A 24,731-nucleotide genomic window follows, 5' to 3' on the forward strand; every position below is an offset into this window, starting at 1 on the left:
ATAGCCAAAAACTCAACAAAAGGGACTGTTTATCTAGAACAGGAACTTAAAAGGAACTTTATTTTTGTCCTTCATCAGTGAATTAAAAATTGCATTTTGACATTTTGGCCCTGTTTGCATTCATTCATTGATCCCCAGCACAGATGCATTTCATCTCACACATCAGATACTGCATCAGGGCAAGCTTATGTTCTGAGACTTCCCTAATGACCTTTTAATTAGTTGTTGTTATGATTACACAGCTCACAGGCTTCAGCCATGTTGATGTCATAATTTATCTCAACTTTCATGTGAAATAGTCCCAATTGCTGCTGTGGCTGCCTTGCACTTCTTCCCCTCCCTTCCCCTGGCATGGACTGGCCTTGGTGTCCTGTTTCCATGACCTTCAACACTGACGTGCGTGCACCTGCAGTGTTACTGGTATGTTGTGTTTTAGGGGTTTTTAATGCCTTTTTCATATATTCTTTTTTGTCTTTTTTTTTTTTTTTCAGAGTCCTCTGGAGCATTACATTCCCCTGTTTGGAGTGTTGACAAAAGTTTGGCATTCTGCTTTTACAGGTACCTTTTTAAAATGCACTTTTTTTTCCCCCAGGGGCTGATAAAAAGAAAGCTTTCCCAGAATGATTTTACTATGTCCTCCTCTGCTATCTTGTTGTGATAATGAGTTTCTCTTCCTCCACCTTTACTAGTCCATCGGATTGGCAGATTCATTAGTTGCAAGTATGTAGTTGAATGCCATTTCAGAAAGATTGAGGCTTTCTCTTCTCTTGCTGGCCTCAGTCACACAGCCATGTATGTGTTGCAGAATCCTTTTTGGAAGTACTCCAGTAGTTCCAGGCTTTTTCTCACCCTTTATTCCCAACCTGTACTTTGGTTACAGTTGCTCCATTCAGTAAATTTGTTTTTAGCTTTTACAATGGAGACCTCCAGTGCAAGTAAACACTTCTTTCCTTAGTCCTCCAGAGCTTTCTATTTATTTCTGTTACTTACCTGACTCCTTTTTGGAAGTGTTCCAGTAGTTCCAGGCTTTTTACCATCCTTTATTCCTAGCTGTACTTTGGTTACTGTTTTTCCATTCAGTAGATTGTGTTAGCTTTTTATAACAGAGATCTTCAGTGCAAATGAGCGCTGGTAGGCTCAGCACTTCAGAGCTTTCTGTTACTTATTTGGTTGTTACTACTGCTTTCCAAATACTGAGGCACACAGAATCAGAGAATGGGTGAGGTTGGAAAGGGCCATAGTGGGTCATCTGGTCCAAGCTCCCTGCTTAAGCAACATTATCCTAAAGAACATGGCACAGACTTTTGTCCAGACAGTTTCTGAATATGTCCAGTGAGGGAGACTCTACATCCTTTCTGGGCAATCTGTTCTAGTGCTTGGTAAAGAAGTTCTGCTGGTAAGGAAGTTCTTCCTTGTATTCAGATGGAACTTTCTGTGGATCAGATTCTGCCTGTTGTTCTGTTGCTTCACACCTCTGAGAGGAGCCTGGCCCCATCCTCTTGGCACTCTCCTTTCAGATACTGATAGACATTGATGAGGTCCTCCCTCAGTCATTTCTTCTCAAGGCTGAACAGGCCCAACTCCCTCAGTCTTTCTTCATAAGAGAGATGCTCTAGTCCCTTAATCGTCTTTATTGCCCTTTGCTGGAGCTGCTCCAGGAGCTCCACGTCTCTCTTTCCTGAGGAGCTCAGAACTGACACAGCACTCCAGATGTGGCCCCACCAGGGCTGAGGAGAGGGGCAGGATCATCTCCCTTGACCTGCTGGCAATGTCATTCCTAATGCAGCCCAGGACACCTTTGGCCTTTTTGGCCCCCAGGGCACTGCTGGCTCATGGGCAGATGTTGCCCACCAGGACCCCCAGGTGCTTCTGCAGAGCTGCTCTCCAGCAGGTCAGTGCCCAGCCTGTGCTGGTGCATGCAGTTGTTCCTCCCCAGGTGCAGGACCCTGCATTTGCCCTTGTTGAACTTCAAAAGATTCTTCTCTCTGCCCGCCTCTCCAGACTGTTGAAGGATGTCCTCTGGAGGACCACACAGCTCTTTATGGAATCAATCACTGCTCCCAGCTTGGTGTCATCAGTGAACTTGCTGAGGAGGATCTGCCCCTTCATCCCAAGCACTGATGAACAAGTTAAGGAGTACTGAGCCTAGTATAGGACTCTGGGGGACACCACTGGTGACAGGCCTCTGACTAGACCCTGTGCCACTTGTAACCCTTGGGATCTGCTGTTTAGCCTCTTCTCAATCCACCTCACTGTCCAGGCATCCAGCCCACACTTCCTGAGTTTGCCTGTGAGGATGTTGTGAGAGACAGGGTCTAAAGCCTCACTGAAGTCAAGGTAGGCAATATCCACTGCTCTCTCCCCACGCATCCAGGTAGTTGTTTCATCACAGAAAGCAATCAAGTTGGTCAAGCATGATTTGCTTTTAGTGAGATATTAAACTGATACTAGTGAGGTAATAAACTGGTACTCCTGAGCACCTTGTTGTCATCCATGTGGATAGAGATGGCCTCCAGAATGAGCCACTCCATCGCCTTTCCAGGGAGGAAGGGGAGGCTGTCTGGCTGATAGCTCCCTGTATCCTCTTTCCTGCCCATTTTGAAAGCTGGAGTGCTTTTTTCCAGTCTTCAGGCACAAGTCCATCCACAACACTGAGCTTGACCTTAAGGTCTGAGCAGAAGATGAGCATTAAAGCTTAAAAATCTTTATTTTTGTCACTAAAGCTCCAAAACAAAAGGTGTCAGGAATAATGGACAGAGTAGCTTCATCCTTGGTGAGTACAAGTAAACCAGCTGAAACCCATGAGGACAGGAGGGGACGGGAGGTGAACATTTGGCACTTCGTAGCAATGGTTGTAAAATTCTTGAAAGATTAATAAAGTATTTCATTGTAGCAAAGAAAAAAATCAGTAATCAATGTCTGATGTGTCATGTGTCAAATTAGCAGCACACTTCACAAATACTTAGTTTTAATTCTGCTCAGTAAAAGGCATTTCATGTTCATCTGTTTCCAATCAGCATATTTGGCTCCAGAACATAAATTTGCATTGTGTGGGGTCTTAAAATTAACAATTATCACTGCTGTTTTATTTCAAGACAAAATGTTAAGTCTGAGAGTACACATGGCTCATTTAAGGGTAAAAATCTGTTCCCAGAATGTGAAAATCATCTCAGAAGCCATTTCTATCAGCTGAGGAATTGGGAACTTGAAATTCCAGATACATAGTATGAAATTAAGGCAGCAAAACCATTTTAGCTGTGACTGACACCAGGAACATTCAAAGATCTGTGTTAATTTTTTTGATCACAAGTTAACCTACACTAATTTTACAGTCACATTTCATATTTTTATCTCCTTCATGTCATGCTGCATGGGATTTATTTCTGCCATCTTAGAAATGGGATTCAATGTTTTGTGTTCATACAGATGCTCCAGTAGTTCTGTGGTTTTGTTGGAAATATATTGCTCATTTTGTCAACAGAAAAAATTGGATTTGTGATTTATGATGAAGGCAGCATTCAGTCCTGGCTGGGGTGACACAACCAGCCCTCCCTTTACATTAACTTTTAAAGAATGCCTTGAAACCAGTCCAGATCAGTGATGAGCTGGAACTGGGACTGAGGGACACCTTCAGTGGAGGGACTCAGTGTATGGGGATTGTGTGCTGGCTGAGCAGCTGGGCAGGAGAGGTTACCTTTATGAAGCAGGCATGGGCAGATGGAAAAAGAGACACCATGTGTCCTCAATTGAGGTTTGGCACCTTGGTTTCCCATTATTTGTCTGGTTTAGGCATCTTAACTCTGTCATGCAGGGTAAAGTAGCTTCAGTCAACTACTAGAAAACTTTGCTGATACTCATCTCTTAATAAAGATAAAGCAGTAGATACAAGACTGGCATACCTCTATCCACTTTCTGAGTTTGGGGTGAATTTCTTATGTTACTTTGGGGGCAGCCAATATCAATCCTGTATTAACCTCCAGTTTGGAGATTTACTTTTGTTTACAGAAGAGGGGAGATCCATAAGCGTGGCTGTGCATCACACACCTTAGAGGAGAATGGATATGTAGCAGTCCAAGGGTAGTCTGATACTCTCAGGGAGGGCAGGAATGGAGGAGTGGTTTAAGCAGACTTTCTAATCAATAGTCTGTGACACCTGTGAGGACAGGATGGAGAGCATCCCTGATTCAGGCATCCCAGGGACAAGCCTGTTGTGTATCTGGTCATGCCATCAGCATGTGAAAGGGGTCTGAAGCATTGCCAAAAAGAACGACTGGATTTACTGAGGAATCTCCAGCAAACCTCAGTACTCATTCAATTGACTGGTCAGTATTTCTGGTCCCTGGATTTTCTCCACTATGCATTTTCATCCTGAAGGTGCAAGGTGCTCTGAGCCTGGTGTCCCTCTGTGATATGTCCCTGCCAGCCACCCAGTGCCAGCTCCTTTGCCCCCAGCCTTCTGAGCTCTGCAGACAGTGTGCCCCAGGCGCAGGGGCTGCAGGACAGAGAAGGTGTATCTCTCTCCTGCAAACCAAATGGTCTGGGTTAGCAGGAGCTTTGCTTCAGGAGGAGCTTCTCTGAGAGCTTCCCCTTTCTCCACAATGCCCTTATGCCAGCTCTGTTCCTTCTGCAGGATGGAGGAGCTGTGAGAGAGGAGATGAGGAAGAGAACTTGAGCTGTCTCTTCCTTTTTCATGTAATCCTTCTCTGTGCTTGTAATCTACTCCTGCTTCCCAACTCACTCTTCAGTGCTTCTTCCTCTATTCCCAACACCTTCTCCTCTCTTTGCCTGGTTAATAGCATTTCTCTTCTACTTCTCTGTGTCTTGTAATTTCTCACTTCTCTTATGTCTGTCCCCACACTCACAATTCCAGGTTTTGTGTTTCTTTAGTTTGTTTGTTTTGTTTGTTTTCTTGGAGTCCCTACACTGCTTTCCTCTCTCCATTTAATTAAATGCAGTGGTCATGATACAGATTTTGTTTTCTTTAAGATGATGAGGATTTTATGGTTTCTTAAAATTGGAGGTCAGGAAGAATTTCCAGCATCATCATCATCATCATAACTTCACCTAACCCCTCAGATAGGCAAAAACCATTCAAAAGAATCTGAAGATTCTGATTTCTAAAATGAGGCTTTTCAAGAACATTGTTTTAGTGAAGGGTCATTAAATTAAACAGTAATACAAAGGCCCCACTTTGAGTGTCAAATTTGCATATTATACAAAAGTTTGGATGCTCATTGACAAGTTATTGTGAGAGACAGGGTCAAAAGAATTATTGTCCTTACTGGAGCTGGATGTTCATCTCCATTGAAATAGGTTGTGAACAGTTTGTGAAGATCTGTAGCTTAACGTGTGGACTCTGTGGCATGTATTTCCCATACAGCAACCAAGAAGAAAATATACTCAGTGTACTCTAACAGCAAACACCTCAACAGCTGTAGTCAATGGTGGTATAGACTGAGGAGTTACACACCATGCACAAGTGTGGCACTTGTGTTGAGTTATACAGCTGTAATCATTAATGGCAACGTCATCATAACAATGAAGACCTAAATTGTGTTTCAGTGCCAAAACTGGTATGCTCAACAATCTGCTTGAAGAACTCTGTAATATACAGATACATCTTCAAGACATAATGCTATGCATGCCTTCAGTTTTCTCTCTCGACTTCTAACAGCATGTAACTTTAGGCATGAGGTTGGAGAAAAGGAGAATGAACTATCCTGTGGTATGGGAAAATGTCCTCTTATCTAGAGAAAAACATAATTTTGCCATTCAAAAATGAAAGAAATGATTCATGGAGTTGCTCTGAAGGTTGCAGTGCCCTAGAACACTGCTGTAAATCATGTATAGTTTGTTTTTTTTTCCAAATGTAATTTTAAAAAGACTCGATTTGTTTTTACGTAGTCAAAACTTTTATAGTGTGTTTGTTTAAAAAAAAATGCAATATTTCATCTGTGTACAGCTTAGAAATGCAATGCTTAGAAACTGTTAACTCAGGGCAATTCATTTGTAGACATTATTTTTAAATAGCCATTCTGACCTTACTGCAGTAATATCTCATGTTGCAGAAAAGGCTGTTAAAAGCAAAGAGTTTTGACAAACAAGACCCCACAGCTAATCAGAAGAGCAGCTCAAAGTCTGCAGTTGTCAGAATTAGGCCGCTCTGTTGTATCCCGCTGGCTGAACATTATCATTTTTCTGGTGGTACTGGTTTTACTATGCTTATTTTTAATTGTGCCTACTGTATTGCCTCTTAAAGGTGGCCTTGTAAGTTTTTAATATCAGTAGCAGACGTTAATTAGCTTTATTTTAATATTTATTTCTAAAGATTAAATGCTCGTGTTCACGTATAGAATTTATTAAAAAGAATTTTCAATGTAACAAGCTGTTAAAGTAAGAAAATATTTAAATATAAATAATTAGATGGCTTTCTGGGTTCTTGCTTTTAAAATCTTGACAAGTATTACAAGAAATATTCTGTATGCTTAGGCACTGTTTCTTTCAGATATATTTTCACAACATGTAAGAAACTTCAGGAAGGTGCTATTAAGCTTTGTTTTGAAACTTTGAAAATAAGCATTTTCAAAAGATTCTTTTACTACATACATCTCTAAAGGAAAGAAAATTTTAAGTATGGGGTCTTTTTCTATTTATAATAGCTCTTTATGGTTTCTGGTTTTTTCACTGCATAAATTGTTGGAATTGTTTTTCTTTTCTGGCTGTGTTTGTTTACTTTGGGTTTTCGTGTATTTGAACATTTCTGGAGTTTTGCAGGATGAGTAACTGCAAGGGAGTGTCCAACTGATGCTGTTTTCCTTGTGGGTTTATGGTTATTTCTCACATACCTATGATGCTATGGTCCTTTAATGCATTTCTCATTGTAAACAGTTTTAGAGAACTTTCATCAATAACCAAGAGTCTAATCACGGCAGCTTGATATTTCAGGACCTCGGGCCCTTTATGACAGTTGGGTAAATTTTTGCCATTCCCACATGAACAAGCTGGCAGCAGTGTTTATGTACATAAAATCAGAGATTGCTGAACTCTTTTGAGAAATGAGAGATTGGATCAAATCCCCAGTCCCCAAACTGGGGCAAGTTTCGCACCTCCTGAGGAAGAACCAAGTTGGTCTTCCTATTCAGCTGAAATGTCCTACTTGCTAGAAATCATTTAATTGCACTGGAGCAGGGTTAGTAAACCAATTTCCTTGTCAAGTACCATATGTGGTCTTTTTTTGCTCTTTTCTTTATTTAAAGAAACCTTGCTAGTACTTTTTTGTTTGTTTGTTTTAAAGTGGAAGCTTTTGAAAGAAAATGCTGGAAAAGGATCTGTCTCTCCATACTGAATCACAAAATTGTTATGGTTGGAAGGCACCTCTGGAGATCACCTCATCCAGCCCACCTGCCAAGTCAGGGTCACCTGGAGCAGGTGACACAGGAAGGTGTCCAGATGTATTTTGAATATCTCCAGGGAGGGAGACTCCATAACCTCCCTGGGCAGCCTGTTCAGTGCTCTGCCACCCTCAGTGTAAGGAAGTTCTTCCTCTGTGAAACTTCCTCTGATTTTGTTTTAGGCCATTGCTCCTTATCCTGTCACTGGCACCACTGGAAAGAGCCTGGCACCCTTGACAGCCACATTTGAGACATTTGTATAATACAAGGTGTAGCCTGGTACTTTGAGTATCTGCCATGGAAGGCTGCTTCCAGTCTGGACTCCAAATCTGGTGGAGGAGGAAGTGTTTTCTTGGTCATCCTCCCCAGCTCTGGCTCTGTTTTAAGGTCTGGCAGGTACCTGCTGGATGAGACAATGTGACTGACCAAGGAGAGGAGATCCCTGGTTTTTCTACAGTTTGGGAATTATCATTAGGCTTAGTTGTTTGCATGGTTTTTAGCAGAAATAAGAACTTCACTTAAGCTAGGTGGCATGGGTGCTTGGGGCATGCCCATGGGGCCTCTTTCCCCGAACATACCTTCTATCCTACATGCTCGTGATCATTCCAGATTTTTCACAGTTTCCTTCCAAAGAAGTGAAACAGGGGAGATGAGCAGCCATAGAAGTCATATGGGAGATGAGGAAAGCGTCCAGGTTTTGACTTGGTTTGATGTTCAGGACATAGCTGAGGCCTTGTAGGCAGGCAGAAGAGCTCAGAAGTGATTCTCAATGTATTAGTTGAGGGAGAAAAGTACTGGCAGAGGAACTGCTTTGTGGTGAGATCCAAGCTTAAATATCAGCTACCCAAGATTTTATGAGTACTGCTGTCACCTAAGTGGTGAGCAGAGACTCTGTTTCCCCACAGAAAATGCCATTTAGGTGTATGTGTTTCAGTGCTGATGAGTTTTGAAGGCTCAGCTTGATGTTGCCATGCAGCAATAGCCAGGAAGGCGATGAACCTACAAAAGTCTTCTGGTCATGGGTCCTTAAATCTTTGACTACAACGCTGTTTTGGTAGGCACACTGCACATTTAATATAAACATTCATTTTTAAAATCTATACCTGCATTTATCCATTTAAATCTGGTTTGATTTTTTAGTATTTCCAAGATAAAAGGTTCTTCTAAGACAAAGTGGTTTATGTTTTAGGGCATACTCCATTGTGTAATAAAGGTCACATCCCTTAGTCTAATCCCATAGCTGCACTGCTATGCTGCAGTAGAGTGCTTTAACATTCATACAGGTTTTCAAACATTTATAGAATTTAGGACTATGTTTAATTTATCCCAGTGTGACAAATGGTTCAGAATTGGCATTTTGAAAATACTGCTATCAAGATGTATGTTCTGTAGGTGAGTTTATAGCTATAATTTTTTTTGGTGAGGGATGCTGCAGAAGTTACTGAGCTGTTTCCCAGCTGCCTGATTACTGATGAGACTTGTGCTTCTGCTGTTGAGGACCAGACTTGGCAGTGTTATTGGGGGTACCACGTGGGTGATGGTGGAGTCTGAGAATCCTGCTAGTGAGGTGATGTGTCTGTAGTAAAACTAGAAGGAGGGTGTTTTGCAGATGTATCTCCACATTTTTGCGGATAGATTTTTATTTCCTTCTTTGCAAGTGCATATGATTTCTATGGAACTTATTGCCATAAGATTTTTGGTGGCTTCAAATATGTCTCACTCTGAAAGTGGGCTTGTTAAGAATTACCATGGTCTTGAGATGGAAACTAAAATGAAAAGTTTTACATTTAAAACATTTTTGCTGATCTTCATAATTGAAATAATTTTTTTGTTCCGTCTCCCTGTTTTCCCCTACTTTACAGCAGTGAACCCCCAATTAACTTTTTTTTCCCCACATACTACCAGGAAAAAAGGTTGGTTTATCAGGATGCCAAATCCAAACATGGCCATGAAGGACATCTACCAGCAGCAAGAAGATGAGATGCTAGTTTTTCCTATCAGTAGAAGAAAAGGGGAGGGTAGTGCAGATAGCAGCAGTTACTGCATCTTACAGAAGTAGGAGAGAACCCTCCCTTTTTCCAGAGAAGAGGGACCAAACAGGTGGGACTTGGTACAGCAGGGACCTCTATCAGGCTTTGATGAACCTCTGAAATGTAGCTGAACACCAGAGCCAAGTATCCTGTATTGAAGAAGGGGATTGTGTTGATCTTTAAAAGTGCATAAAATATCCTAGGAAAACTGTGTAGGCTCAGGAGCCCACAGGATAAACTGGGAGTTGTGGCCTTGTAAGGAGGAGGCTGTAAATTTAAAATATTACGGTTATGGATAGATGTGGAATTAAAAGTGTAAAAGTAGTTTATATTTGAGACCATTGCCACTGGCTGATGAACAAGTAGTAAGGGTGTTTCCTAAAACTTTGTGAAGTGTTTATTATTCTCATAAAATGCACACTGAAATAGAAATATTCACATAAGGCTACAAATCCAGGAAAACATCATATTCCTTATTATAATTTTTTAGGCCCTTTGCTGTTTTGGTTTGTGTTTTTTGGGGTTTTTTTTTGTTTAAGTAAGCAACTGAAATTATTGCAAAGAACACAATGCTGTCTAAGTAAAACAGGGGTCCAGAGAAAACAAAACTGATTTACAAACACAACTTTTATAAACACGGCTTGTAGTAAATAATAAGATATTTTCTTTTGGTTTGTACTGTCTCATTGGAAAAAGGAGAATTTCATTTCTGGGCTTTCTTCTGCATTTATGCAGCCTGTTGAAAGAAATCAGAGTTTTCATCATTGTGACGTATCTATGGGGCAGTATTTATCCGAGAAGCATCCCTGGGAGTGGATTACTGCTACTGGGTAGGAGATGGATTTCAGAACTAAAAAGAAGCAAAATACTTCCTAAAGTTTTTTCTTTCAAAGAAGTATCTATATCCAGCTCCCAGTGAGATCTAGGCATACATTACAGGGTTAGTATGTAAGTACAGCTGCTAGGTTGCTTTCCTGTTTTCCAGACGTTTATACCTCCATGGATTTCCCAGCAGCTATTTCAACTTAACAGTGTTAGCATTTCTGGTTATGGCAATGTCCTGCTTTAAACCTCATCATTTTCACTGCATATTAAAATAGAAAGAGTGCTCAGTGGTGACACTGTGGTATTTATGGAGAGTTTTGTCTTAAAAGCCTTTGATGTAAGAGCAAAGCAGAATTAGCATAAATGTATCAGCCCATATTATGCTCAGCTATGCAAGCTATTGCAAACAATGTTAGTTGTAGTTTGGTATTTTTGGTTGGAAGTAACACATCAGCAGTGAAAAGTGACTGCCTTTGCCAAAGTTACTGCCTTCCCTTTGGTGGAAATTTTTCTTGCCTTGTAATTCTGCCACTCTCCGTTTCAGGTCACTGTAGTTCACATTATTCATGACCTTTTGAAGGTTTAAATGTATACTTGAACAGATGCCTGTTGCTCCTACTGTTCACTGTACCACATTTTAGGGAGGAACAGAGTTGAAAACAGGCACTTTCATTTGTATTTTGAGTGATGGTAGATCTGAAACACTATTTCATCTCCTCATGCTTTATCTTGACAGTTAATATTATATGGGACCAAGACTACACAGCATACACATCTTTATCTAAAATTGGCTTAAAAAATGAAATACTGCTGCCATTCTGGATATGGATGACCTTTTATCAATTTCATCCAAGTTTACTTAGGCTTTGCCTGTTTTTTTAAACTTAGTAACATACATATGTGAGGTTTACAATGACAATTATCTACAGAATAACTTGTATCAGTTTTAGGCATACATATTAGTATAACTTAGCACACAGACCTGTAGCCAGTGATTCTCAGTGAAGCTCTCATTTGTAGGCTTTGCAGGGACTGTTAAATAACCAGTATCTTCATAATGGGGCCTGCAGCTCTGAAGGGCACCCAGGTGTTAGGGGAACCTGACATTTTCCATCTGTGTCCTGCATTCCTGTGTAGGTTTTGTTTTGTGATCTCTTTGAGTCCTGTTGCAGCCACCTCTTGATTACTTGTACTGGAATTTATGTCTTGTTATGGTGCATCTTGAGGTAGTGGTAGTTATATTTTATCACCTGGAAAATAAAATTGACACAGGCCTTTAAATATAAAGAAAGGCAGAGTAAAGGCTGTCAGCCTTCATTATATTTATCCACCATACATCATCCTCCCTTCTGTGCAATCCCTTCATCTGCTGTCCCAGAGGGATGAATTAGGAGAATGAGCTTCATTGTAACTTTGTCAGGTGAAGCAATGTCCTCACCAAAGTCAAGGACAGGCATTTCACTCATTTCATTTAGACCACATTTTCACATGGCTCTTTTTGCTGCTTTTTCTGTAACTTGAATACTGCTAAAATATGTAATGCCTTTCTGTGGATGCTTTTAGACAAAGACTGGGTGAAATGTGGCCAAACGCGTAGGAGCTACAGGACACCACAGAGCGGAGGAGGGAAGTGTGTCATTTACTGTCAGTTGACACCATTCAGTCAATCTGTGTTTAGAATGCAGTTTTAGGTATGAGAGGAAAAAATGAACTCTATTATTGTTCAATACTGTTGTATTCATAATAGTGCTAGAAATAAATACTTGCCACAATGGAGTCTGCTCATAAATTTCCCATACATTTCAAGAAACTGCATATTTAAAATATATGGACCTAGGATTCCGAAGTTTCTGCATAGTTTATGTCTTCCTACTGCCTCAGTTTTAAAGTAAGGAAAGAATATTTTATAGGAGATTTATTTGTAGTTAATGTTACTTGTTACTATTGCTGCTCTAGGCTGTGTTGTGTTCCCCTAAATCATGCAGATAGTGCATTGGTTATTTAAATATGAATATCTGACAAGCATATTATGGACTCAGGAGTGATTAAATTGTGATGCCTAGAATGAATTAAGTGCTTTGAATCTCTGCCTCTGCCACAAAGGAATCCTGGATTGAAGTGTCTGGCCGAAAATGCAGCTTTAAAAACCCAAAACTTTGTGCATTTTGTATTCTGCTCAGCAAGTGTGCAATAGTTGTGGGATATTAGAGGAGCTCAGTAAGACCTTTCAGACAGGTTTTATTAATGTATACATGGTATTAAATAGAACTATGTTTGAATTCAACTGTAAGGTTTTTGTCTCTGTTTTCCTTGAAATAATTTCTTAAGTCTAGTAGTTTTGTAAGGAAGAGCAGTAATGGAAATCCAGAGTAAATCCTGAAAACAGTTGAGTCCATAGAAAGATTACACCTGTACAGCAGATCTCTGGATGTAAACAGAGAGAAAGGAACATTTCTTGGATCCCTAGATATATTTCGCACATTTTCTAGGAGTGGGTGAAGAAAACCTATTTGCCTTCGAGTTTCTGCAAGATATTACTGGTACCAGAGATGTTCCCAACAGGGAAAGGGAATTCAGATGCCTAAGCCATCTGAGTTTCTTTGGAGTTTAAGCCAGAAAAAAGCCATTTCTATGCCCTGATTGCTGCAATGATGATCTTCACAACTGGAATCTCAGTCTTCCCAAGACAACACTGTACTGCTGCTCTCAGCGTCTCATCATTAACAATAAAATTAATAAGTAGCAAGGTTCTGTAGTGTTGCTGTGGTGTTTCAGGTGCCCATGGACAGAAGAGAAGCTGGTAAAACTTGAGCTCGTTTTCCCAGTTAGCAGTAGGAACAGCCTGTAGCAATCACTAGCACAGGCAGAAGTTTCATTAGATTTTACATTCATCCACCTCTCTTTCATCGCACTTTCTTTTTTAACTGTATCTGGTTAGTAATTTTTATCTCTCTGAGAGGAGAATACTGAATAAGCTTTCTGGTGATACTCAAATACAGCACTTCAGTGAAATGGAGCAATTTAAACAATGCACAAAAAGTTGATCTCTTTTCTTAGCTGTATGTTCCTTAGTTCATAGCAGCAGCCCCACAGGTACAAAGCCTCCATGGCTGGCCACATCACCACTTGGCTGCTACCCCCCAGGCTCCCTGTGCTGGCTCAGGTGGACATTTCTGTCCTGGCTCCTCACCAGGTCCTGTCTTTTCTTTCTAGACATGCCTGAAGCACACTGCCAGTTGTAGCATATTCCCGTTGACTCCGGGGCACCTGGCTCCATATGTGCTTGCAGGCAAGCACACTTGTTCTCTCGAATGAACATGTGTGCATGGTGGGATTTATTTTTCTTCTTTTTGTTCCCTTTTAAGTGTGGTGCTGAAGCCAATGTGGATGCTCAGCCTACTGGGCAATGCTTGCTGACATTGATGAAGGCTATCCAAAGTGAGGAAGTTGTTAAATGCTGGGAAAAGACTTCCAAAAGCAGCCTCGAGCTGGAGGCCTGGGTTCCCATAGCTCTGATCTGTAGCAGTGTGCAGAGCTACTCACCAGGAGGAGAATGGAGTTGGCAGCTGTCCTCAGGGGCAGGACATGGTCACCTTTAATGACAGTGGTCTAGCAGGAGAGTTCTCTTGCTTACTCAAGTGGTATTAACTCAGTTGGGTGAACAGTGTTAAGTACAAAGAGCTCGGTTGTTTGTGGGGTTTTCTTCCTCTTGACAAAGCCCCTGCTCTCACACAGATTTGATTTCTGCACACAAGTATTAAATATACACATGAATGGGATATTTCTACAGGCACTTAGCCATCCAGCTCTGAGCTGGCAATGTGGAAAGATTTGCTTTGTGTGTACGGAAGAGAAATGTGTGTGCAGATGCAAGTTGGAATTGCCTTCTGCGCATTTGGAAGTATCATGCTTAATTTCAAAACAGTATCAATAAGTATGTTGATTCAAACGAGGAAAGCTTTTTCTCTTTCAGGAAGATTTAGTTTAAATTCAGGAAGTCAAACTGCAGAGGAGTTAGCACTAGGATTTATAAAACAACATTGAAAGAGAAGCTTAATTAACATTTCACTACCCTTTCAATTGCACTGAATCTCTGTCTGGTTTATCACCCACCTAAATATGTTAGTTTGTATTTGAAGAATGCTTGTGACAGTGAGCCTTCAGGAGAAAGCTCAGCTTTTTCCTGTAATCTCATTATAGCATTTGTATATTTTATTTGCTCACTTTGACCTTGGATAATATGTAGAAAGTGTTTAATGTATATATATCACATGTTTCTGGTCATCAGTGATTGAGGTTGTTTTGTTTTTACTGTTAATGTAACTTGAGCTGGAATTTCAAGTTGGGCATTGATGGATGAGAACACATAGGATGACAGCAACATGAAAGCAAATCATCCCAGAGAAGGATGCTGTTCTGTGTTCTTTAAGATAGAGTGAAGAAGGAGCAGCTGCTTTTCTTTCTCTCCCTGAAGATTACAGTGATAATAGAAATTGGATATTAAAGAGGGCAGCATAGATTAATGGGGCAGTAATAAAACAAATGAGACCCATTAACGAAATCACTGCTTGAAAAGTAGATTCCATGGTAAGTGCCCTTCAGTGCCTCGTTTAGGAAAAAATATTTCAACACTTGTAATATCATCCATGGTGTTGGATTTTAGACTGTTGTGACAATCTCAGTGATAAAGCCTTAAAATAATTTAGATGAAGAGAAATTTTATTTGTACTTATGGCTTGTTAGAAAACCTGAGTTATTATGTCTATCTACATGTTGAAGACAAGTTCTTCTTTTTCAAACCCAGTCACAATGGTTTTTCATGTTCTAAAAATCTTACATAAAAAACTAAAGACACTTTTTGTTGTTCTGTTAAGCCTGTAAGGTGATCATGAGAGCTTGGAAGGCCTTCTTTTATCGCTGGAGCACCAGTGCTATAGATACCAATGTTCAAACAAACTAGGAACTGGAACTGGTGGATTTAGTGACATCTCTTGGTTTTATTTGTTCATTCTGTATTTGATTAGCAATGAAGGATGTGCATTGCAATTAAAACTTCATGTTTCTGTTTGCTTTCTGCTTTTTAGACCAGATTGTTTTCTGGACAATTTAATGAGCAAGGAAAATACACTTGATTGACCAGATTTATACAGTATGTTGCCTATAAGGAGAAAAATGTTTGGGGGTTAGAGATAAAACATGTTCACAAATCTACTTAACTAAGCCAAATATATTGGTAATAAGTGCTTTTTTACTGGGAGATGTGTGGCTTCAAGTCTCTGAATTGTCTCATTCTGCTTCCCTTTCTCCTTCTGGAAATGTATGGCTGTATTGTGATGAGGCTTAATTTTTTTAGAATTTTTTTTCCCCCAATATAATTTTGTTAAATCCAAGTTCAGAGTGTAAACATCAAACGATTTCACATCTTGTGAGGTGCAGAGGGTGCTGGGCAGGGGCGGGCAGGGGCTCCGTGTGTGCTGCCCGTGCGGCAGTGGCCGCTCCCGGGTGGAGGCAGAGGCAGAGGAGGGCCGGGAGGCGGCTGTTGCTATCGCTCTGATGTCAGGCACTCCCGCTAACGTGTGGTTGGTTATTCTGCCTTTCAGATCGCTGCCGCTCGCTCCTGGAGCGCAGGGGGGACGGCCAGACTCCCACATCTTTCAGCGAGAAGAAAGGAGCCAGCGGAGCGGACTAATACGGACTTGTGTCGGGTGCCCTTGCCCTACAAAGGCTGCCTTTAAAAGAGAAACGCAGTGCTATTTAATGAGCTGTGAGATGAGGCACTGCTGCTAACACTCAGATCCCAGGATTCATCGGCTATTCATTGTGCTTAATGTACATGTTTCTGCACCGTGCATTTAGGAGATCCCAGAGAAGAATCCAAAACGGCTGCGGGGGAAAGACCACCAAACATGCCTACAGAAACATTACCGACAGGTAGCATGGTAAAGCCGGTCAGCCCTGCCGTGACTTTCACATCTGCCGTTCCTCTCCGCATCCTGAACAAAGGACCCGACTATTTTCGCAGGCAGGCGGAGCCTAACCCAAAAAGACTGAGTGCGGTGGAGAGGCTTGAAGCCGACAAGGCGAAATACGTCAAGAGCCAGGAGGTCATCAATGCCAAACAGGAGCCTGTGAAGCCGGCGGTGCTGGCGAAGCCGCCGGTCTGTCCCGCGGCCAAGCGAGCGCTGGGGAGCCCCACCTTGAAAGTCTTCAGCAACAATGCAAAGACTGAGAGTGGAGTCCAGAGAGAAAATCTGAAACTCGAGATTTTGAAGAACATCATCAACAGCTCTGAAGGCTCCAGCTCAGGCTCAGGGCATAAGCACGGTCCCCGAAATTGGCCACCCCACAGGGCCGATTCGACAGAGCTGAACCGACACTCGTTCGCTGAATCCTTGAAGGTTTACCCCACGCAGGGCCGGAGCAGCCCCCAGGAGAGCAGCTCCAATGTCAGCAGAAGGCTCCTAGATCAGTCAGCAGAGACTTTCTTGCATGTCTCTCACAGCTCTTCAGACATTAGGAAAGTAACTAGTGCAAAGCCCTTAAAAGCAATACCCTGCAGTAGTTCAGCCCCACCTCTGCCTCCAAAGCCCAAAATCGCTGCCATTGCCACCCTGAAGTCCCCAGAGATTGAGGCAGTGGAGTCTGGGTGCGGAGTTAGTAGAAGACCCTCCCTACAGCGGTCAAAATCAGACTTAAGCGACAGATACTTTCGTGTTGACGCAGACGTTGAACGATTCTTTAACTACTGCGGACTGGATCCTGAAGAGCTTGAAAACCTTGGGATGGAAAACTTTGCAAGGGCTAACTCTGATATTATATCCCTCAACTTTCGCAGTGCAAGCATGATTAGCTCAGACTGTGAACAGTCTCAGGACAGCAACAGTGACCTTAGAAATGATGACAGTGCCAATGACCGTGTGCCATACGGCATTTCTGCCATTGAGAGGAATGCCAGAATCATCAAGTGGTTGTATAGCATCAAGCAAGCTAGAGAGTCACAGAAAGTGTCCCATGTGTGAGAGAGAAATCCACCGTAGAAAAAAGCAAGGACTGTATCTTTGTCTGTGAATATTCAGTTTGTGAAGGGTTGTGAAGTCTACTTGAAGTCTTGTACCCTTCTCAAATCTTTGTGTTGCTTGTTGTGCAATGTTTCCAAGTTGCATGCCTGTCAACATGTGAGCTGACCTGGCTTCCACTTGAACAGTAACTAACTACAAAGCCTGGCTGAGCATACACATTATCTGCCAAAAGTTTAAGACAAGAATCTGATTAGGGCTTCAGTATAATCAAAGTGTTTACATGGAAAGGTTATATGACTTCTTTGGTATTTATGTGGTTCCTCGTGGATTTTATATATGTCACTTTTTGTCTTAATACAGATATTGTCAACTGACTTTACTCGTTTCCAAGTTGAAACAGAATCCCTTTGGGGGGAAGAAAAGTGGAATTGGCCGAAATATGAGGTTTAGGCATACAACGATAGGCAAAGTAGCCTTATCTCTTGTAGAAAGTGCATTATTGGCACACGAAAGCTGTTTCTAAAAGGCAAAGAATGCTATGTTCTTAAATTATGTATCATCGTTAAACTATATATCCCTACTTGTAGTAAGGCACTGTTCAGTAAAAGTTTATTTTTCCTAGGTAAGCTCCCTCTGTTTTACAGCAGAAGTAGTCTAGTGAATCTGCTTGACCTCTCATAAACTAAGTGAGATTTGCATTTGGGTTGGTGTAAGCATTTTAATGATTTTGTATTATACCAGTTGGAAAAGCTTAAAGAAAGTTGGAGTCAACAGATGACAATGGCGCAGGTACAGGATTTTGTGGGTTTGATTTTTACTCAAAGATTCCTGGTCTTAAACTTTTGACAGGAATAATTAGATCCTATAGCTGATATTGAATGCCTTTATTAGTCAAAACACATCATGACTACAAACTCCATGCTGTCTTAATTTTTTTGTAGACCTATTTGAAGAGTTAATGAACAAAAAATGGAAACACACAGCCATATCAATATAACGCCTCCTATTCAGAAGTAAATACACTCAGTAGCTGAACTATATCTGAAAAAATGTGATTATGTTGTCTTGCATATGTTATATCTAAGGCTGTGAAAGTTTGTTCCAGCTCTAGGAAAGTGTAGAAACATGACAGTATGTAGCTTTTCTTTTCTCCTTTTTTTTCCTCCTTAAGATGGTTAGTGCTGCGAATCAACCTGTTACAAATCTTTCAACAATCTGTCTTCCCAGTGGTTTAATTACCTGTCACTTCAACTGACAGTGGTGGTGTGGTAGTGGAGGAGTTGAAAGTACAGTGGTCTGCTTCATTATTATTGTATTCATGCTTTGAAGTAAATTGCAGCACTACCTTATACTACATCAGCTAATAGGAAACTTTTTTATTGTGTAAATGCTGTAAGACTTTGTATATACTTCAGTTGTTACAAAATCTTTAAAAGGAAGAGTGTTATGCTAATAAATAGCTCCTGGTGCAGGTATGGTAGGGTTTTTTTGTTCTTATTTTCACCCCTCCCATCCTTAAAACTGTATCAGGAACTCAATTGCAGTGTGTTTTAGTGCTGTAGAAGGTCTTGGTTAAATAATAGTTCCAGTAAAAGGTTTCTTTTACTAAAGTGCTTTTCAGAATATAATTTTTTATAAAATAACTATAGCAGCATGATCTGTCTGAAGAACTAGAAGAGATTTTCAAGACTCCTAAAATAGCTTGCTTCTTCCTTACCTAGCAATGTTACTGTTCCCGTTTATAGCATCTGTTCGTAATGAATCACCGCAGTCTTCTGAATTATTCTTCAGTAGTGCTTATTTATATATTTGAATATTAAAGATGTTTTACAAAGTCGGGTTCTCTCTTTTCTCTGAGAAGCCTGTAGCCCAGGTTATAACAGCTACAGTTAATGCAGGCAAGACTGGAAGTGGAGCCATGCAGTCATTTGTTTCCTATGGAATTATCCTACATCCAGTTTTATATAATTGTTCTCTAAATGATTGTTTATGGAGGGAGGGAAGCACACATTCAGTTTCAGCACACATTCAGCTTCAGGAGGCTACTCTGTGATTTTTACAGTTGACTTCACAACCTAAGACTTACAACATTCCTAGCTCAGACAAAAAAAAAAAAAAAAAAAAAAAGAGGAGCTCTGTATTTCAGCTACAGGCCCATTTGTGACATTTTAAGCTCCATGGGTTTCAGTTGGCATTGACATCACACTGGTTTTTCAAGCATATTTTTCCAATAGTAAGTTCTGCTCAGTTCAGTGACTGTTTTGCCAAGGAAAATAATGCTTGAGGGATTAAAGCCAAGTGTAATGCAGCTGTACAGCAATGAAATAAAGAAGTTAAAACCGAAATAAAAAATCCACCCACATTGTTCTCTCTCAAGTGTTTTAAGAATGATGATAAACATGCTATCTCAAGTGTTGTCAGCCAAAAACAGTAATAAAGAAGCTTTTATATCTAGAAAATGGATTAGAGCATATTGCTAGTATTCTGAATTTGTTTCTCAAGGTTTGTGGGGAAGCCACAAGCTCTTGAGAAATCAAATTCATTTCCTTTTAATCACAAAAGGGGGTTGTAAGCTATCTGTAAGAGGGAGTTTCCTCACCCAAAATCTTAGGCAGCACCTTTGGAACAGCACAGGTGCTGATCTGCTTTCACTGTCCCTGCTTCCTACAGTGTGCACATGGAAAAGATTTTACAGGGCCTAGACCTTCACAGTCAGCTGGACTTGCAACTCTGGTGAGGTTGCAGTAATAGAAATCATGGGATTGCAGAATGTTCACAAGGCTTTGAACAAGCAGGTCACAATTGCCTTTATTTGTCGCTTTATTGCCATTTATGCAGATATTATTTAATTATTAGTCACCCAAGGACAATGGTCTTGTTTTTACCTGTACATTTGCGTAAAATCCAAATCATTGGTGTCTGATTGTTTTTGTATTCAAATGGGAATAACCATTCTATACAATATAATATTAGATATTATCTGCAGACAGGTAATCCTGTCATGTCAAGAGTGCATTCTGCCTTAGGAGATTCCTGAGTGCTGAGTGCTGAATTCACAAAGAGTTGTAACCAGCTGAAATGCTTCATCAGGAACCTGTCCTAGTCCTGTTCCTGCTGTGTCCAGCAGGCATTTACCCAGGTACAAAGTGCACAGCAGGTGTTCACAGCTAAACAACAGCTCTTGTTGCAGCTCTGGAGGGAAATGCAAGCCTGTCCTGTAAAAGCTGGAACTGACAGTACTGGCCTCAGCAGTGAAGAAAAATACAGTGTGTCTTCAGTGACTGGTGTGAGCTCATACACACACACATACACCCAGACAAAAGAAACCACCACAGAAGTTTATGGTGGTTCTGTTACTTTGGCTTGCCAGAGAGGGAAGGGAAGAGGAAAATGGTGTGACCAATTACCCTTTGAAAGCTACCTACAGCTTTCCACAGAGGTAAACCTTTTATGTGAGTCAAAGAGGTGGGCATCAAAGTAAAACTGGCCTTTCAATCACTTCATATTATATAGTAACAATGTCATGAAAGATGAGAGATAAAACATCTGTGCCACAAATTTACATTCAACAAATACAAGTACCGAAATTGTCTTTTTTTTATGAATACTGTTTCTGCAAAGGAGAGCTCTGTGCTGTGAGTGTATGCACCATCTGAGTGACCGAGGGCTTTTGAAGGGGAAACACAGAATGATGATGCTTTTGGCTGTAATTCAAAAATCAAAAGGCATGCTCAGACAACAGAGCCAATCAGTATTGCTGACTTATCTCTTTTTACAGCAGTTTATCCATCCGTGGAGGCCATACGCACTTGATTCTAGTCATTGAATGAAAAACAAAGTGCCTAATGGAGCTCTGCAGTACAGAGCTGAATAATTGCAGTCTGCAGGGGAACAGAAAGGGAACTAAACCTCAAAAACAGTCTTCCTGATACCTATTGATTATGGGGTGATAATGTTTAGTACATTATATTCAGAGCTCATTTGTTTATAGGAAACATTTTATTGATCAAAGTAGTCTTAACAAATCTGGGGGGTTCCATTTTCCAAGGCCATAAAACTCTTGTCCATTGTGATTAATGCTACTACACCAGTAACTGAACACATTAAGCTTAGATTGTAAGAGCATCTGGAGTTTTGTTCCCAGGAGCAGTAAGGGTCCATTGCCGATTTCAATATAAATGTGGATATAAATGTGCTATACAGGAGAATAAACTGGTTAAGGTGTTTTGTCCTGAATTATAAGATAGCTCTATATTAAAATCTTTGTTACCATGGCTTAAATATTCAATGATATTCTGAATTCATTTGACATTCCCTTGCTGTCAGCAGAAAGACTCCAATAATCTGCCCTTTGAAATATGTCATCCATAGCTTAATGGGAAAGGCCAATAAAATTGTTTGTTCAGTGTAAGGACTTTTATCTCCTGATGATGGCATCTATTAAGTGAACCTCTAAATAAGCACATTTCAGTCAGAAGTATTAACCCATAAATGCCTTTTGTTTTTCTCTCTGAAGGCCCAAATGGTGATCAATAGCTGAGTTCTACCATTTGTTACAGTTACTACATTATTGCTAAATACTCAGTTGATGTCCCTTGGGCTGCAGTGCAATCTAAAGTGGAGGCACCTGGTAGGTATGAACAGCCTTCAAGCATATTCTACATTTGATTACCTAGGAACTTGGTTGTGGCTGCCCATCAAAACTGACTAATAATAAGCAGTGACTTAAAAAAAAATCATGAAAAACAATCATTTATAATCAAAAAAGTAGTCTCTTGAATGTCATTCTTCTAAATCTAAAGTAATTTTCATGATGCTCTTATGACAAGAGTAAGAGAGTGCTAGTATCTCTGCTATTACTGTTTCTTGCTTTTGGCACAGCAAGTCGTCTCCACCTTCTGGGTGTCTTGCCCTTTCTGAGTTTTCTCAGCTTTCTTCTTTTCTGTCTTCCTTCCCTTGTGGTGTCTGACTTTTACATCATCTCTCCTTTGAAACTTATGACCAAGGTCATCATACTCTCCTCGTTTAACCTCCTTTCAAAGCAACTTTCCCACAACTTGTTCTGTCTTTTATAACCGCTGTATTCATGACAGCCTGTTCCCAAGAGAGTAACTCTGTGGGTACAGTTGAGCTGCCATGTCCTGAAAAGCTAGTAATCTTTTTAATGGATTATTTTTAATTTTCTGGGGTGTCATGTTATTTGCAGGCAAGATGAAACAGCGAGAAATGCTTCTTCAGGAAGATGCAGGGATTGAAAACACTCATGAATTGCAGGATGTCAAACATATCTCAGAAGTATCAACCTCTTGGTCCAAAATTGTCTTTTTTTCTCTGTCATATCTCACTCAATGCATAGTCCTGCTATTTCTTTGTCTCCAAATAAAATGCTGGCTTGAGGACAGTTGTGTGCAAATGTGGTACAATTTCCAGTGAGCAGAATGCTACGGGTCCATTATCCAAGAAATATTTGTTGTTTTGCCTTCTGCTATTTGGTAACAGGGTACCTGTGTGTCTTACACCTTTGGCATCCAGACCACTTGTGCTGCATGTGCAGTTCCCAGGCAGCTGGTGAGAAAGCACTTGCTAAAAGGGCTTGTAAAACAAAAGGACAGTGGAAGATCCAGGAGGGACAGACAACGTTTCTCCTCACCCTCACTTTTGTGGGAAATCCTTCAGCTGTGGTAAGAGAAGGTTTAGAAGCTGAAGTCCCCAAACTGCCATCTCATGCAGCCCTGGGGCCAAAGGTCTGAGACTTTAATCCTGTGTGTGAGAGAAGGGTACCTGAGTGTCTGGGGCCAGACAGGATAAATCAGTGTGTGGAAGCAGAAGGCACTTGCTGAACCATGGTACTGCTTCACTAAATGCTTGCAATTCATGTCTTAAAACATGAAGACAAAAAAGGAACATGGTTGAAATTTGGAGAACAGCTGTGTATGCAAATGCTTTCAGACGAGATGCGGAGGTGGGCAGATAGTTTTGCTTTTTAAGAAAGGAAGCTTTTAAAAGATCTTTTAATAAATGACCTGCTTTTCAAGTATATTAATTTTTTATGAAGTCTGTCTTGCCATTCTGAACTGTAAAATCTTTGCTACTCTCAGCACACAGCATTTAGAAATGTACCAATGATGATTTGGAGTGACTTAAAGTAACAGGATGCTTAGCTGAATGTGAACCTTATTTTACTAAAATTTTGGGTGGTGGGGGTTTTGTTCTTAATTTTAAAATTATTGTAGGGGGCAATAGAAAACTAACAGAGTCTTATTTATTAACCTCCTGCAAATAAGACTGGGAAGTACAGATTAATGTGTCTGCATGAAAATTACAGTATTAGGTTTTGGCCAGACTTGATTTTCTTCATTGTTTTGCATACCTCACAGCATATCAGCTTACACAAAACTGGCACAAAACTCAATCATCCCATCTGAAAATGCTTTCTGTAAACTGATGGGTTTTCTGTAAACTTATGGGTCCACCTGGTGTCTTTTCTACAAAACAGACGCTGAGGTGCTGGAGCACTTCTAGAGAAGGGCAATGGAGCTGGTGAAGAGTGTGGAGCACAGGTCTCGTGAGGAGCAGCTGAGGGAGCTGGGGTTGTTTAGCCTGGAGAAAAGGAGGCTTAGGGGGAGATCTTATTGCTCTCTAGGCCTGCCTGAAAGGAGGTTGTAGCCAGGTGGGAGTCAGTATCTTCTCCTAAATAACAAGTGACAGAATAAGGGGGAAAGGCATTGCGTGGTAGAGTTAGCCAATGTGTGGAGGTATTTAAAAGATGTGAACATGTGGCACTCAGGGGCATGGGTTTTGTTCTTGTGTGGTGAACTTGGCAGTGCTTGGCAGTTCATTTGGTGATCCTAAAGGTCTTTTCCAACCTAACAGATTTTGTGATTGTTTTGTGTTTAATGACTCTGAACAATGAGCTTTCAGAATGCTTTCAATTTCCCTTGGTTTTGTTTCTAGAATGTTCATCATCCTCCTCTCCTACAGACCGAGTGAAAATAGGAGCTTTTTATCAGTCTGTATATTCTCTGGTATTGAATTAAGGAAGTAGAGAACAGGCATGGAGCTATACCATAAAACAATTTTTAGCTGTTTTTTTTAATGAAATTGCAAGTTTGGTGTTTTTTCCTCCAAGATGCTGTACAGTCAAACAGAACCAAAGAAGTTAATAAAGTGTGTGTGTGCATGTGTGTGTGTGTGTGTGTGTGTGTGTGTGTGTGTGTGTTTGCACTTACAAAGTGCAAAAATATATCACAGGGCTGGTAGCAATAAGACAAGGTATATTGGGTTTAAGCTGAAAGAAGGTAGAGGCAGACTAGATATTTGGAAGAAATTTTTTGCTTTGTGTGTGCTAAAATACTGGAACAGATTGCCCAGAGAGGCAGTGGATGCCCCATCCCTGGAGGCATTCAAGGTCAGGTTGGACTAGGCTGTGAGCAGCCTGGTCTAGTTGAAGATGTCCCTGCTCATTG

The 24,731-nt window shown here is 40.8% G+C and overlaps 1 protein-coding gene across 4 annotated transcripts in view; it reads left to right on the plus strand.

The window, feature by feature from the left end:
• Nucleotides 1–19,627, plus strand: part of FAM110B (family with sequence similarity 110 member B) — a 113,259-nt gene extending 93,632 nt beyond the window's left edge. For 3 of the 4 annotated variants that reach the window (XM_059474511.1, XM_059474494.1, XM_059474502.1), the window contains 2 exons: nucleotides 492–558; nucleotides 15,847–19,627. In XM_059474511.1, coding sequence (XP_059330494.1) covers nucleotides 16,153–17,265 — 1,113 coding nt within the window. In that variant the 5' untranslated portion in view covers nucleotides 492–558; nucleotides 15,847–16,152 and the 3' untranslated portion in view covers nucleotides 17,266–19,627. The remainder of the gene's footprint in view (nucleotides 1–491; nucleotides 559–15,846) is intronic. The other variant, XM_059474520.1, reaches the window with a different exon arrangement.
• Nucleotides 19,628–24,731: the final 5,104 nt, after the last annotated feature.

Source organism: Ammospiza nelsoni, chromosome 1 (assembly GCF_027579445.1).
Source record: "Ammospiza nelsoni isolate bAmmNel1 chromosome 1, bAmmNel1.pri, whole genome shotgun sequence".
NCBI classification, from domain to species: domain Eukaryota; kingdom Metazoa; phylum Chordata; class Aves; order Passeriformes; family Passerellidae; genus Ammospiza; species Ammospiza nelsoni.